This window comes from Sinocyclocheilus anshuiensis, unplaced genomic scaffold (genome assembly GCF_001515605.1).
Source record: "Sinocyclocheilus anshuiensis isolate Anshui unplaced genomic scaffold, SAMN03320099.WGS_v1.1 scaffold273, whole genome shotgun sequence".
In the NCBI taxonomy this organism is placed as follows: Eukaryota; Metazoa; Chordata; class Actinopteri; order Cypriniformes; family Cyprinidae; genus Sinocyclocheilus; species Sinocyclocheilus anshuiensis.
Window position 1 is genome coordinate 990499 of NW_015540857.1, and position 17130 is coordinate 1007628.

Genomic DNA, 17130 nt, shown 5'->3' on the forward strand with positions numbered 1-17130 from the left:
TGATTATTATTATTATTATCTAATTATCATTACTGTAATGGGAATAATATAAAGATACTTTTTTTATCTTTTTCTTTTCTTTATTTTATTATTCATTATTATCTAAAGTAAAACTTGTTAGATACCTCCATGCAAAACCTTATATCACAATAAGAGGAATTTTAGCATTTCACGGTAACGATATATATATATCATGATATTGTTATTTTTGCTTTAAATAATGATATCAAAATTTGTGATACCATAGAAATGTCAAAATTCTTGTCACTAGTGTCAACATCACAAAAAAACTAATACTAGTCTAAATAAAAAAAACTACAACTCAAGCTCACTGGAGACAAGTAAACAGTAAGCGATTAAATAAGAAACTAATTGCAAGCAACAGGACACATAAAAAAACTACAGTAGAACAAATATAAAGTAATCAAATGTATAAAAACACTGCATATTCTTCACTGTGGAAAATAAATCTATATTCCTTCTTATTAAAGTTACAAAAGTGATTTAGTCAAGAGCAGTGAGAGATTTTCTCTCTTTTGTTTGATTAAAATGAATGACAGAAAGCAGGAATATTAGACTGCTGTTATTTTAAGAGCTACCCGGATCCAATATACTGTTACACGTGTTTTCTTTCTCAGCTGTTTGTTTTCACTTAAGATCTAAATTACTGTGTTTATGGATTCTTGCAAAGACGGGCATTTTGACACATACAAGTGTGTATTTAACCGTTCAAGGCCTATAAAGCAGCAAAATAACTCAATAGCCCCGTCTTCACGTGCCTCTCTGGACAGCGATAAGAAATGTAGTGAAATGAGTTCTCCTTCGCTGCTGATTGGATCTTTGCAGAGCTGTGAAGGCGTTTTTCATGATCAGATATCTCATACAAACACTCTTTTCCTCTGAATGTTGCTCGGCAACCAGAAGCTTGTTGGTTGTTGAGTTTCTCCCCAGAGATGGAAATCGCAGAGGTCAACTCATTTCATGCGTTTCTCTTTGGGTTTAATGCACTTGTGTTATTTTTGGACAAAACGGTCACTGTAGTTTAACTGTTTTTAGCATATGTTGCACAACACGGGTCATTTCAAAATGCCAAGCGAAATTGAGTTTGGGCAGTTTATGTTGTTTTCACAGTAATTCAATTATTATGAATTAATAGTAATTATGAATTACACTAACAATCAGATTATTATAATATTCAATTATTAATAAAAATGTAATTATTTTTGTTAAACACCCAGTGTGCATTTTCTGAAAGTAGAACATGTAAATCTTGACATTTTCTATTTTTTTCAGTGCTTTTTATTTTAAATATTTGTATTAATAGTAATTATAATTATTTATATAAATAATTGGAATGTTATAATAAAATTAATTAACAACAATAATTTTTATTAAGCACCCAAAGTGCATTTTCTGAAAGTAAAACATGTATGCCTTTTGATGTTTTTATTTTTTTTCAATGCACAATAATTTAAATATATTTAATTAGCATAATTATTATTACTAATTATATTAACATTTGCACTGTTTGCATAACAATATTAAAGCCATTGTGCATTTTATGAAAGTGAAGCATTTTTTTAATGCACAGTAATTTAAATGTTATTTTTAATAGTTATAATTATTATTATTATTAATTATACTAACAATTGGAATATTATAATATTTAATGAATAAAGCTATTTAATCATTTTTAAGTGCACAGTAAGTGCATTTTATAAAAGTAAAGTCTTGACATTTTTATTTTTGAAATTCACAGAAATTAAATATTATTGTATTAATAGTCATTATTATTCTTTATACTAACAATTTGAATGTTATAATTAAATTATTACAAACAAATTAATTATTTTTATTAAGCACCCAATAAGTGGATTTTCCGAAACAGTGATTTAAATAATGATTTTAATAAAAGGTAATTATTATTCAATATACCATCAGAATATGTTGTCATAATGTTAATTAATTAATAACAATTTAATATTTTTATTTAGTCCTTTCTATGAAGATGAAGCGCGTAAATCTTGTGCATCACATATCACTTCTAAAAGAGGTTTTTTTGTGGTTTGACCTCAGTGGTCTGTGAATGACCTCTGTCAGATGGACATTACACTGATACATACACACATAGGCAAATATAGATTCCTCGTCACACTCGATCTGATCCCCAGAGGTCAGCACAATCGTTAAATACACACAATATACTCCTTCTGATAAGACGTCACTATCCGGGAACAGGAAGTTACATGCAGTTAAACAGACAACAGACATCCTACTGTAATCTATTCACATTGAGGGCTGTTGTTATTTTCCATTCTATATGCAATCCCACAGCCATGACACATGCCATAATATTTGATCTGATTAAAATTAGTGACTCTTCTGTGTAATTTCAGAACTTTGGTAAAAAAAAGATAAATTCATTTTATTTTACTTTTCCCACCATACATTATTTTCTGATCAGCAGTGCAGTTCCAGGTTCATTTCTGTTGTGAACTGAACCTGCAGCCTTTGTGTTCACAGCCTTAACTGATTGGCTGCCACTGCGTTATTTTGACAGGTGCCTGAACTTCATGCTCTGCAGACAAAACAAAACCCACATGAACCAAAACACCTGCATTTAAACCAAAACTAAAACCCTCTTCAAAGAATAAGCAGAACAGGTAATGCATGTTTTGCTTTTTTGTATTTAAACCAGTGTTGTTGCTGGTAACTAAACTTAAAACGAATAAAAATAGTTTTCATTCATTAAAATAAATGAAAATGAAGCTTAGATAAAATAAAATATAAATATCAGATGACGAACTTAAACATTACTAAGACTATCTAAATAGTTTTCATTAAATAAGATAAGGCTGAAATAAAATATAAATATTAGATGAATCATCTTAGAAATGATTAAAGAGAACAAATTTTTTTTTTGGCTAAATTTTTGAACCAAATTGCATCGCATTCTAAACTAAATATAAAGCACACTTTTTAGCTTCCTCTTTTTCCCCTTTTGAGAATAATGATTATTAATGTTTTGTTTTTATTTTTAAGCCTTTTAGTGTTGAACGCATAAAATGCATAAAATCTTCGTAAAATTGATCAGTAATGATCCATATGGAAATGTCTTTTTTTCAGGCACGGGAGAAAAGAAACAACAGTCGAAGAAAGAAAAAATGAAGGAGCGCAGGGAAAGATGGCTTAACAGTGAGTATTTTTTCACCTACTCTTCTTTCTTTCCCGCAAAGGAAAACGCTCATGTGAGGCCATTTCTTTCATCGTGAACTGATCTCATGGGCCGAAGGGAACTTCAGAGATGGATCATTAACGCCGCACCCCGATTCTGACGCCTGTAATCGCTTGGGCCGATCAATGCGGCGTGTAACACAAGCTCCGGCCGAGGTGATTATAATTAGGATCTAATGGGGCTCACGGCTCCAGCCGAAACCCAAGCCTCAGACTGCATGTCGCATTGTCAGGAAATTAAAAAGGGGGGAGGATTCATAAAACTCAAAGACCTTCAAGGTCTTAACAAATGGTGTACAAAAACACTTATATACGAGGTTAACAAAGTCATAACAGCAGTAGAAAAAACCAAATGGCCACTTGTGAGATGAAAAATGACATTTATTTTGTGTTTGCAGAAAGACGTAGTGCTTCTGTCAAAGAAGTGCTTCTCTGTCTGTTTTTGTCTCCCCTACATGTACTTTGTTGTTTTTGGACTGAAGCACCTGGGTGTCCTGCTTTCTGTCTCAGAGCTTCAGTTTGGTTTTCGATGGTCGGGTGACATCAGTCTGTTCCTGCAGGAGTTATTTTCTGTCTGAGGGCTGGACAGGAAGTCATACTGGATATAGGCTTACTGGAATGAACTGATCCTTTTAAACCAACTTCTTCTTTTTAAAAAGTGTGACCTACTGTAACTTTACTGTGATATGTTTCATTTGAGATATTATTTAAAACCAATTTATTTATTTGATTCCTTGCCGTGATTAAAAGGAGATTTGTTTATTTGAAGTACTTTTATGTATAGGGATAGGTTTAGAGATATGGGTTATGTATTTTACACTTTTTTTATAATGTTTTTATTTTATGCTTTTGTTTTTTAAAATGAATTTGTGCCATTTTATTTTATACCTTTTGGTTTTTAAATATATATTTTATGCTTTTATTTTACACTTTTTTTTAAACGTTTACCCTTTTATTTTACACATTTTTATCTTTTTGTGTTTATGCTTCTGTTTTTTTTTAAAAGGTTATTTTATGTCTTTTATATATTTTGTTTGTTTATATTTTATGCTTTTTAATTCCCTTATGACATTTTATTTAATTTAATTTATTATACGAGTTTTATATGAATTTATGTTTTAGTTTTCATGCTTTTTATGGCTTTTTGTGCCTTTTTTCTATTTAATGGCAGTATGTTATTAAGTTTATTATTATTTTTATGATTCTGTTTTATTTTATGCTTTTTATACATTTTTTAATATATATATATTTTTTATTTTATACATTTGTAGTTTTATTTTATGCTTTATTTTTTAATTCACTTTTATGCCATTTTATTTTTTACTTTTTACACATTTTTCATTTATACTTTAACACGTTAAAAAAGTTATGCCTTTAATATATTTATTTTATACTTTATTCAATTATTTTTTTATGTTTTGTTTTATACTCTTTATTTTATGATTTTCCTTGTTTTTAAATGATGCCTTTTTATATATTGTAATTTAATTGTTGTTTAACTATTTTATTTTATTCCTTTTCATACCGTTTGCCAGAGAACAGAAAATGACAAGGAGAAAAGGATTGGAAAATGGCTTCACAACTTCGCAACAGTTCAAAGAGCCTGTGTGAATTTGAATGAATATGTGAATATGTGTCTACTGCTTGTTGTAACCAGAAAAGCACTTTTTCATATGTAGTTTGTTTGTATCTGTATCATCTCCAGAGATCAGTGCGATCAAGCTGGCGCATGAGCAGCAGGTGGCGCAGGCGCGGAGGAAGGCCACACCCGTGGTGGGCGACATGAGACCGCTGGCAGATGCCCTTCCTGAACTCTCCCAGCTCCTCCCGTCTCTCAAAACCCCCGCCAGCGCACAGCGGAGAAACAAAGCGTAAGCCTCCGTTTTCTCATTACTACACACAAGCTCTGGGATAATTTATGCAGATTTGTGCATATTTACTGGCGTGAATGAGTGTCTCAAAACAACACGTCATACAAACAGATTTCATTCAACACCTCTTTCTCTTTTTTGTATTAATTTTCTGCAGACCAGTTTACATCTTTTTTTTCTTTTTCTGCCCTCTTGAGTTCTATAATTTTACTTAATGTTTATAGTACATTTAAACAATTCATTTGTTCTATTTCCCCAGAAAGATATCTAATAAAATGCCAAAAGCCAAATCATAATCTCAAACACATTACATTTTGTTTTACAAATTAATTCCGCATCAACAAATAAGTAATCACAAATCACTGGAAGTCATGAAAATACATTGGTCAGGTGTGGGAACCCTGTAAATAAACAAATAAGATATTTATATATGGAAAAGTCATGTACACAAATACGATTTTAAAAAGTTTTGGACAAAAATTTAATCGGCTTGAAATTGGTCTTTAAGTTTAAGCATTATAGTCTTTTGTTAAATGTCTTCTTTTTATTAATTTTGATTTCAGTTTTAGTTATTTTAGTACATTAAGGTAAACTAAATGAAATTAATAGAAATGTTGCCTTGGCAATTAGCTAAAATAAGATATGTTTAAGTTTTTTTTTTTTTTATTTCAGTTAAAGTTTATTTTATTTGAAGTGACCAAAACGTTATTATTTTGTTTTAGTTAACTATAATAACCCTGGTGTTAAAATGTAAACCTTGAACGGCAGACAAAACTCTTCAGTCTTTGATATTTTTGGCAATCCCCCATAAGCATATTACAGTAAAAAGTACATTTATATCGCACACAGGCTCTAAATGTATTTCTTAAGAAATTAAGCATGCCACGTGTCGACAGCAGTCACGCTGTTTTGTAGATTAATCGAATTAGGCTGAGCACACAACTCTGAAAGACAAAATGTTTCTCACAACTGTTTAATTGCTTTGATTCAAACCACATTAGTCTGTTTTCTCAGTTTGTTTGTGGTGTTTTATCTGTTTGTCATTTGATGTGTTGTGAAGTCTTGCTTTGTCTTGCATGAGTAATAAATAACACTTGTGTGAGGAAAGCCTGTGCTCTGGAGAACTTCAAAGCGTGTCTTCAAACATGCCTCTAAATATTTATATATAAAACAATTGAGCTTTTTTTCTGACATGTTTTTTTTTTTTAAGTTAATGAAATAATAAATATTATTTATTAAATAATAAATAATAAATATAAATTGTTCTGCATGTAACACAATTGTTTGTTCTTGTTTCTCACCACAGTTCGGTTAAGAAGAAACCAGAACCCACAAACTTCAGCTTGATGAAACCAGCCCAGAAACGAAAACTACTGTAAGATAATGGCTTCCCTTTTATTTCCAAGCTTTGCTAATGTTAATTTCACATTAGAATTATATTTCATCAATCATTTAGCACCACAATTTTTTATAAAAACCTGGTGGTTAATGGAAAAATCTCACAAAACATGTCAAGAACAAGGTCATATTTCACTCGGAAACAACAAAAATTAAACTATATATTGCATAAAGAGACAATAAATCCTAAATAAAGCCAATTTTTATTAATATTATAATTTTTTTTAAATTATTGTCATGACAGTTAAGCACATTCTTTGTTGAATTCCTCATAAAAAAAATAAATAAAAAAAATAAAACGTAAAATACAAAATCATAATGTGAGGTAAAAAGATTAATTATTAATTAATTAAAAGAAGTAATACCCTGTGTTTTGCAACATATAGTTTAATATGCGTAAGATGCAGCAATTATTAAATTGCAAGCCATTTAAAACAATTTATTTGACACTGTGTGCTAATTTTTAATGCAAAATATAGATTCCACAGGATAATATAAAAAAAGACACTAATTGCAAATGTGGCTACTATTATTGGTGAGAAGAAAGTATTAACCTTCAATATCTTTCCATTATTGTCATGACAATTAAGCACATCACATTAATAAAATAAAAAAACTAAATTATTAAAAACTTTCTGAAAATTATTATTTGCAAATTATTTATTTAAATAAAAAACATTATTTAAACTTTTATTATTATTATAAATAATTGTATTGTTTTAATAAAACATGTTAAACGTTTTATTGTAAATTAATTGATTTATATGAAATTATTTCAATAAAATAACCGAACATAAAATTGGCATGCAAATAATGTTACTACTTGTTATATAATGTTACTACTGTCTATCTGTCTGTCTGTCTGTCTGTCTATCTATCTATCTATCTGTCTATCTATCTATCTCTCTGTCTCTGTCTCTGTCTCTGTCTGTCTGTCTCTGTCTATCTATCTGTCTGTCTGTCTCTGTCTGTCTGTCTCTGTCTATCTATAGGGCCTTTCGCACCGCTTTAGTTCCAGAACTAAATGTACAGTACTAAAGTACTGGGACGATTTTGCGCGAACTATTTCCCAGTACCATTTAAAGGGTTGCATTCGCACCGACAGTGTGTACTAGGAACCGGTCGACAGCGACGTCATTTGTGTGCGGCGTTCAACAACGGAAACAAAGAAAAACAACGTTAACAACAGGAGGATGGAGGACGCTGTGATCTCTGTCTGTCTCTGTCTATCTATCTTATCTATCTAGATATTTTAACAAAGTCAAATGAATCGTTATATTTGTCTGGTTCCAGCGAGACTGAAGCATCTCACTTTAGCGAAGCCATGAAAAATCCCGCCTTCAAGATCAACCCTTTAGCTGCTGTTGGTGATCACCTGCAAAAACGACTCAAACAGGAAGACGAACGGAGTTAATCGCGACTCTGCTGCGCTGCCCTGTTGGTAGAGTTCAAGAACTGTATTTATCATACGCTGGTACATCGAAACAAACAAATACAATAAAACCGGTTTTGGACTTCATAACAGAAATATGAAAATGAAGAGGAATCCAGAGATTTGCGTAACTTGCTTTATCTGACATGCATAAACACTATGGAGGAAACGGTTATTCGCGGTTTCTCAGTGTCATTTCGTAAATGAGTTTTATGAGTAAAATGAATTGCTTTAATAATCATGTTACCAGATATTTAATGAGTGTTTCCATGCTGTCTGTTCCACGTGCTCTTGGTAAGATAAAAATTAATCCAGTGGAAAATGATTACGCATATGTTTTTTTCTTTATTAGCAGCACATGCTAAGAAAAGCTTGACTTGTAACGTTAAAACGGTCAAAAAATTCCATAGGCTTAAACTGAAAATGATGCATTCCTAACTATGAAATTGACTCTACCTGCTGCTTTCGTTCATTGCATATCACAGACAAAAACCTCTAATTAAAGCAAGATCTGATATATCAGATGTTTAGCATGTGCTTCTGTATTTCCATGGCAACACGTTGCAAAAAGAAGGAAAGGGCGGCAGTGGCGACAACACTTTTCAGAGATAAAGGAGAAATGGGAACCCGAAGCCTGTCATTAACCTGACTTCTCTTAATGGCTTCATGAGCGCAGGCTGTAGGGGCTCTTGGATGTCTGATATTGAGGAGGACCTTCTTTTGGATCTCGTTTCAGCCAAACTGGATCCACTTCGCAATCCCATCAAACACTTGGTTGCATAAAACTCTACATTATGGAATAACAGAAGCACATATGTAATGTTTGTGATTAAGTGAGTGAGGAATGTGGGTGTAGATAGATGTTCTTCACCCACACAAGATTCATCTCGGCGTGTTCTTTTTGGTTTGTCCTAAATCCATTTATTATTGGATAAGATACTAAATGGTGAAATGTGTATGATTTCAACGACATATAGTTAAATGAAAAGCAACATTTCCATATTAATATCTGCTCAGCAATAATCCTAGCCACATTTGCAATCAGTGTCAGAAATAGATATTCCTGGAATATATTTTGACTTAATCAGTACAATGTCATTTTGTCAAATAAATTGTGTTGAATTGTTTGCAATTGAATTAATTCCTTATTCAAATAATTATGTTAAATGTTATATAAATAATATATAGTTACGAAAGCACCACATACCTTACAAGATTTGTTTTATTTTATCTAGGTAGTAGATCATGTTTCTTTTTTTTTTGTTTTTGTGTGTTTATTAATTACTGTGGCATTTATTTATGAACCTGGTCAGTAGTCATTACAATATTTATTCATTTTTAGACATTAAAAGAGAGTGCTTTATAATACTTAATTTAACTTCATGTCTAACACAAGAAAAAACTTCAGAGTCTATATTAAAAATATAACATGAAAAGGTAAGTGTTGTATAATGTACAATAGCTAGATTAAAAGAATTATGAATATTTGTACAACTGATTATAAGGCGAATTATGACTCTCTCAAAATCTGCCAAGATTGGGCAATAATGTAAAGGAAAGGCTTTATAAATATGCACATGGGATATGAATTTATTTTCTCGTTGTGACATTTTTTTTTTAATGACAGCTAAGCACAGCTTCCTATTAATTATCCCACTATGTTAGTGTTCATTGATTTACAGTATTCTTTTTTTTACAGTTATACGAAAAAAATACTATATTATAGTAATGAGATTTTTGGTATTAATGCACATTACACAAGCTTAATTTTCATTTTGGTCTCTCATTCTTGCAGCGTTTCTAAAATAAAATCTGTCTGTTATATAAAGCAATATGCGTCAGTAGATGGAGGCGGCCGCTGCTCGCGTCCTGATTCCTCCTCGACTCCTCTTCATCCTTCAGCGGGCATTGATTTACAGTATTATTTTTTTTACAGTTATACGAAAAAAATACTATATTATAGTAATGAGATTTTTAGTATTAATGCACATTACACAAGCTTAATTTTCATTTTGGTCTCTCATTCTTGCAGCGTTTCTAAAATAAAATGTGGCTGTTATATAAAGCAATATGCGTCAGTAGATGGAGGCGGCCGCTGCTCGCGTCCTGATTCCTCCTCGACTCCTCTTCATCCTTCAGCGGGTCAGACTCGCACCCCAGCCCCCCTCAGATGAGTGAGTCACACACACACGGGGTCAGGACCCACCACAAGCCTTCATTCATTAGTCTTCATCAACAGTCTCAAATGTATGCATTTTTTATATATAAAAATATGTATCTATAAAGTTCTATATCTTTAAATGTAAAATAATATTTATTTAATGTATTTACACACATTTGGATTCAAATACAAAATAATCCAGCGATGGTTAAGCATCTGTTTCAGACGATCATTTAGTCGGATACTATTTTTCAAGTAGCCTTTGTAGTATGCAACGATTTAATCCAGCAAGTGCCATCCATAAATACTAAAAAAGTATTTTATTACTTTGCATAAAAATACATAATGTGTGTCATGATGAAAAGGTGAAAATTGTGTCTGGTGTTACTTTTGGTTGGTCAGTCACACTAATGAATTATATAAATAAATATTTTATTTATAACAGGCCTACACATTTTAATATATAAATAAGTAAACATTCGAATAAATAAATAAAAAGATTTAAACGTATTTAAATCAAATATTTTATATATAAATACAAATGCGTATGTATACATTCTGCTATTTTTACGTGTATAATATATAGGCTAAGCATATATCAGATTTCTTTTTTAATAAGAATGCAAAAGAAGCTTAAAAAATTAAGAGAAAAGGAGTATACTGTAACAAAACAGAATAATCATGCAGCTTTTAAAGAAAGAATCCAAGATATGGTAATACAGATTGTGGGAGGAGAGAATGATGTTATTTATCGATAAAATATGTCGGTAATGATTCAGTTTGACTTAAAAAAAAAATGGCATCCATCTATGTATCTTTAACTATGATAGGTACTAAAATCTATTTTATAATCTAAACAGTCTTTTTTTCTGATGTTCAGGTAGTAGTTTTACGCCTCTGTAAATTTCTCCGTATAAATGAAACCATACGACCGTTGCTCTGATCAATCAACGCTAGAATTTGGCCCGTCGAGCTCTGATGCACCAATCAAATGACGGAGAGTAGAAGAGCCCGCCCACCCTCTGACCAATCAGGTGTCCGCGTCGGTTAGTACTCCTTCACATCACTGTATTCGTCTCACAGATGCAAACGCGCATAATTAAATGTCTCGCGGTGTGTGATATACAGTGAGGCTCCGCGTGCATTAATTCAATGGGTGTCGAGAAAAACTGCACGCCCGCTTTCTAACATATTCATTTATCTTGTATTCGGCATTTACCTTTGATTTCTTGGTGTTCAGTGGACGCTTTTTGTTCATCAGGATTCATCTCATCCCAGGATATCAACCCAGCATCACACTGTGAGTAATATTCACATTTATTCACGGACAAAATTATATATGCAGTGCTTTCAATTTACATTATCGTGTGTTTTACCAATACTACAGGATGCCTGTATCAAACAAATAATGATGAATATTAATGAATGGTCCGTTATCTACAGTTCAGCATCCAGTGGTCCACGAGCTTCAGAAATGACTTATGGTCATATACAAATACTGATGTGGTTGCTTATGTTTTGTGTTATTCAAATTACTAACCAGACAAACTGACTTGCAACCAAATGTATGGTTAATCAGCAATGACTGATGAGTTTTTGGACACCCAAGTCAAAGGAGCATCTGTCCCAACATGCTTTTGTCTCTCATGAGGGCCAGCAGTTGGTTTATGTGCACTGTTATGGACATGTTTTTTTTTTTTACACATATATCTGAGATTATACATGCCGATGTTTTAAGTTATGGTGTATTTTAAATAGTACATTTAAAATAATAACAATAATAATAATAGACATATTACATTATGATATTACTTTGGTAACACTTTATTTTAAGGTGTCTTTGTTACACGTTACATACTATTAAAATAAGAGCTTCAGAAATGACTTATGGTCATATACAAATACTGATGTGGTTGCTTATGTTTTGTGTTATTCAAATTACTAACCAGACAAACTGACTTGCAACCAAATGTATGGTTAATCAGCAATGACTGATGAGTTTTTGGACACCCAAGTCAAAGGAGCATCTGTCCCGACATGCTTTTGTCTCTCATGAGGGCCAGCAGTTGGTTTATGTGCACTGTTATGGACATGTTTTTTTTTTTTACACATATATCTGAGATTATGCATGCCGATGTTTTAAGTTATGGTGTATTTTAAATAGTACATTTAAAATAATAACAATAATAATAGACATATTACATTATGATATTACTTTGGTAACACTTTATTTTAAGGTGTCTTTGTTACACGTTACATACTATTAAAATAACACTTAATTATGCATAATTACTTGCAAGTAACCCTAAGCCAAACGCTAATCCTAACCCTAACCATATAGTAAGTACATATAGTTAATTAATATTATTCAGTACTTAAATGTATAATTACACTGTAACAAGGACACCTTAAAATAAAGTGTAACCATTCATTTAAAACCCCAAACCTTTTTTGTTGTCTAAGGAGGTTATTGGTTGATATTCATATCTATATAACATTTATTAAATATTACAACAAATTAAATATTATATATATAGACGCTGAAAACGGCTTTGTTCTTCTTGTTTGGATTCCAGTCATAGTTTAAGGAAAAACAATCTAAACCACTTGCCCGGGCGAGTATGAATTCTGCAAGTAAAGAAATGAGGTGCGCAAAGACGTGGAATTGAGCCTGGTTTGATTAAAATGAAAGAAAACAAAAGACAGTTTGCCAAACTTTGATCTTTCATAAGAGCTCTTTAACAGAAATTGCATTTGGTTAGATGATCTTACTGAATTGCTGAGCAGCAGTCCGTTTTACATCAAACAGTTTAGAATTAGGATGGGAATATACTAAAGTTCTGTGATATTTCCATATCACAACTTGCACTTAAGCCGCATTAATATCATCTTGTGTAAAACAACCACAGGCTCAGTAGCCTGTGCAAAATCTGCTTTTTTTATTTTGCAAAATAATAAAAAAGAGGCACTGTAAAAATGGCAGTATTTTTTATTATTTAATATAACATTATTAGATATTTAATATGTAATATTTTCTATTTTATGTAAATTTTCAGTTTAAGTAAATAAATAAAACATTTTTATTCATAATTCATAATTAATTATTTATTATTTAATACTGTCCTGATATTAACTTATTTAACGATCTATAATGTTCAACAGTTTCCATCTTCGCATCAATGTATTGTAGTCTTTGTCCTGGTTTGTCCTAAAGTAAACCTGCCCACTGCTCTTTACCATTAAATACCTAACACTTTTATGACCTCTTAACATCAGCTTATGCATGTCTTTTATTTTGGAAAAACTCTTCTTTGTCTCAGTTGTTGGTTTCCTCTTCCTGGTTCATTCCACCTGTTTGTCATGTGTTTGCTGCTCCCTTATGCTGGAATCTAACCATGAGCTTATTGGTGAGTGTGTTGTTGTGGTTGTTTTTATTATGTATTTTCATATCCAATTCATATTATTTTTTTTTTATTAATTTGAGTATATATATATATATACATACATACATATATCCCAGCCTGCATTTGCCAAAAGTGCATTTGGCATTTGCCTCTTAATCAGATTTGGAGAAATGTAGCGTTATATCACTTGCTCACCAATGGATCCTCTGCAGTGAATGGGTGCCGTCAGAATGAGAGTCCAAACAGCTGATAAAAACATCACAATAATACACAAGCAATCCAAACGACAGCTCTAGTTCGTCAATTAATGTCTTGTGAAGTTCAAAGCTGCGTGTTTATAAGAAACAAATCCAGGCCGTTTTAATTTATAAAGTCCATAATCAATGATAACTTAAAAGTTACTCCGCTTTTGTTCTCTCACATCAAAATCCACTGACACATTTATTTAAAACTGTTTTGGGCTGTTTTCACCTGTAAACAGTGCTGGATATGTGCATATTTCTCTCCTGATTCAGAAGAGATTACTTTTTCACAAGAAAGAAATATTAGACTGTATTCATATTAATATTAGTATTTAAGCAACATTTTGGAGATAAAGACATCTGTATAATTTATTTGTTTCTCACAAACAGTTTTTTGGTAATTGATGTTAATTGATGGACTGGAGTGGTGTGGATTACTTGTGAATTATTGAGATGTTTTTAACAGCTGTTTGGACTCTCATTCTGACGGCACCCATTCACTTCAATGGATCCATTGCTGAGCAACTGATGAAATGCAACAGTAAATATCTCCAAATTTGTTCCCATAAAGAAACAAACTGAATTCAAGCTGATCTTGCATGGACTGAGAGTGAGTTTTCATTTTTGGGTCAACTATTCCTTTAAAGATCATTGGCTGATGCTTGTGGTTGATTTATCGCATTGAAAACAAGTTAAACACATTGCATTGTGGGATACACTGTACCATGCAGTGCGCTCTAGAAGTATACTGTACTTTTTGGTGAATACAGTAATGAAAACGGTGCAAAATGTGATGTAGTTCCAGCATCTAATTAAACAGGCCATGTTAACTAGCCAAACCATGATCCCTTTGGTTAATAACTGAAGCTAATTAATCAACCAGAAGCAGATGATCTGAATAATATCAACATAAAACACAGCGTTACAGCAGGTGGTCTTTGTGTTGAAGTGGCTCTTCTCTTCATGATGAGGTGAATTTATAGTTCCCCTCTTTTTTTGGAGTCACGAGCCAGCTGTTAGCAAAGACAACTGAAGCGCCTCTAGATGAATCATCAGGTCACGAAGCGTGAATCATCGTTTTTTTGCCTGATCATGAGTTTGCGTGAGAGGCACTCTTTCTGTATTTTACACTGTTGTAGTTTACATTTTCACTCAAAAACACTAAAAGTGTTAGTTTTTAGGTTTCTTGTACTAAATATGTCAAACTTTATGTGGAAGATTTCAAATTTTGAGCAACTGTCGCTGAGGGGGATGAGAATGCTAATGCTAATGCTAACAGACAGCTTTCTTCGGTTTTTCTCTAATCTGTGGGTTGAATTATAGAAAATAGTAGTTGTGGTTTTGTTGTTCAAGCATGACAAACGGTTTCCATTGAAGCATTGATCTTTATTGAGTGCTTTACAAGAGAGAAGAAGATTTAATCCATCGCTTTAATGATCTTCTGTCAGGCGACTCCATCTACAGCAAATAAATGAGGTTTTTGAGAGCTGAGAGTTGAGTAAAGACGGATTATAGAAGATTTGACTGTTTAGTTTGATCGACGATGTGGGACTTTAAGACAGAAATAAAACTGGAAATGCCTCTTTCTAGGTCTAGTTCTGTGAAGCAGCTGTTTAATTACAACTAATATGCATATAGCCTATATATATATATATATATATATATGTATGATTTTGACATAAACTGGTAACTTGGGTAACATTAGGGGGTATTAATATCGTTTTCAATGTGAGATTGATACTGTGTGCATTTGACGAATAAGGCTCATGTGCGGCTGGCACAGCGAAACATTAGTTCGTTCCCCTTCAGATACGAGCCCATTAGAGTTGTAGGGACTCTGTGAACTTATTCAAGAGGAACATTTTAATTTGATTTCTCTAGAGTAGGTCAAACCACTTTTTTGACATTTGTTTTCAAGCTTTTTTTCCCGGATTATAATAAGGATGTGCAAAAATGTACTTTTTCTTTTTTTTAAGTAACTATGTGGTTTGCCTGCACATCTAGTTGAATAATTGAACTTTATAGAAGCCCTGTTTAAATAAGACTTTTTAAAAATGGATTTTTAAATATTATTAAAATTAAATTCAATATTAAATTATTATTATTATTATTTGCATTATATGTGTATTTTATAAGTGTTTTTAGCACTATAAGATTTTTTTCTTATTTTTTAAAGTTTGAGTAGTTTGTCATCTTTTTTAGAAATTGATGCAATAAATACAGTTTTTTCTCTTTATAAAAATGAAAGCTACTTTATGAATCATAATTATATTAATTTAACAGATCACAGTGTAAATATGCAGATTTGTACAAAAAAAAAATGCTTTCAAAGAATCAAAAGGAAAGTATGATTGTTCAGATCATTCTGTAAATACTAGCCAGTAATTTTTCATATAATTGCAGCTATTTATTTAACTTTTTATTTAATTTCCATTTTTTAAATTGTATTTATTTAAATTTTTAGGTGTTTTTGTTTACATTTTTTAAATCTTAATCTGTATTTATCACTTATTTTTAATACTTTTTATTTAAAATATTGTTATTTAAATTATTGTTATATTCTTCTTTTTGTATTTTATAATAGTTTAAATTGATTTATTTAAAAAAAGAAGAAATTCATATTCATTTAACATCACAGTGTGCGTGCACAGGTGTGTACATTCAACTGCCAATATTTAATTTTCTAACAATATGTTTTCACAGTCAGCCCTGTGATTTCATTTGACGTGCCTCTTGATGTTACATTTTAATTCGGAAACAAAAACAGCTTTTGTTTAATTAGACGTTGTTTTTAGCAGCTTGTTTTCATCTCGTAAATGGGGCGAATGAGTCGAACTGCAGGATACTTCTGTGTTTATTTTTAGCTTTAAATGTGAATGTTAAACAAAAGGCGGCCATACACAACCTGAGAAGATTACACGGGGAATCGTTAAAAATATTATTTGCATGTTTGCCGCACCGAGTCATCAATGATGTTTTCTGGGAAGGTTTCCTCCTGTGGGCTTTGCAACCAGGACTCATTTTAGTGTTTTGTTTTGTTGCTGTAAATGTATGGCAACAGTTAATAAGATCATATCCTTTGAAAACATATTAATTCAGAGTCATTTGTCTAGGTATTTGAGTTTTGGCTGGGCTCGGATACAGCACTTACATGCTAAATGTATGCAGATTGAGACTGAAGGTCTAGTCTTATGAGCTCAGATATTTAATGAATTAACGAAGGGATGTTGACATAATGAGAAAATGTTAAGGGTCTCTGGTAATGCGTTTTTATGTGTTTCAGCAGGGCCTTGCCTGCAATACAGCAGTTTGTGTGTGTGAGAGAAAGAGATACAGTTTCATTGTGTTGTAATGGTGGTTTAATTTGATATTCTATCACTATTTTGCC

The 17130-nt window shown here is 31.8% G+C and overlaps 2 protein-coding genes across 5 annotated transcripts in view; both read left to right on the forward strand.

Annotated features, from left to right (window-relative positions):
- slx9 (SLX9 ribosome biogenesis factor) overlaps positions 1-8245 on the forward strand; it is a 17240-nt gene extending 8995 nt beyond the window's left edge. The window contains exons 3-6 of the mRNA XM_016485358.1: positions 3127-3195; positions 4940-5105; positions 6412-6480; positions 7797-8245. Of these exons, the coding sequence (XP_016340844.1) occupies positions 3127-3195; positions 4940-5105; positions 6412-6480; positions 7797-7917 (425 nt within the window). The 3' untranslated portion in view covers positions 7918-8245. The remainder of the gene's footprint in view (positions 1-3126; positions 3196-4939; positions 5106-6411; positions 6481-7796) is intronic.
- Positions 8246-11285: 3040 nt separating this feature from the next.
- The window catches only part of LOC107687876 (double-stranded RNA-specific editase 1-like), a 45132-nt gene continuing 39287 nt past the window's right edge, over positions 11286-17130 (forward strand). For 3 of the 4 annotated variants that reach the window (XR_001634174.1, XM_016485360.1, XM_016485359.1), the window contains exon 1: positions 13449-13503. Coding sequence is in view for 2 of the 4 variants with exons in the window: in XM_016485360.1 (XP_016340846.1) it covers positions 13476-13503 (28 nt within the window). In the remaining 2 variants the exon portion in view is untranslated. Of the gene's footprint in view, positions 11397-13448; positions 13504-17130 lie in introns of those variants that run through there. The other variant, XM_016485361.1, reaches the window with a different exon arrangement.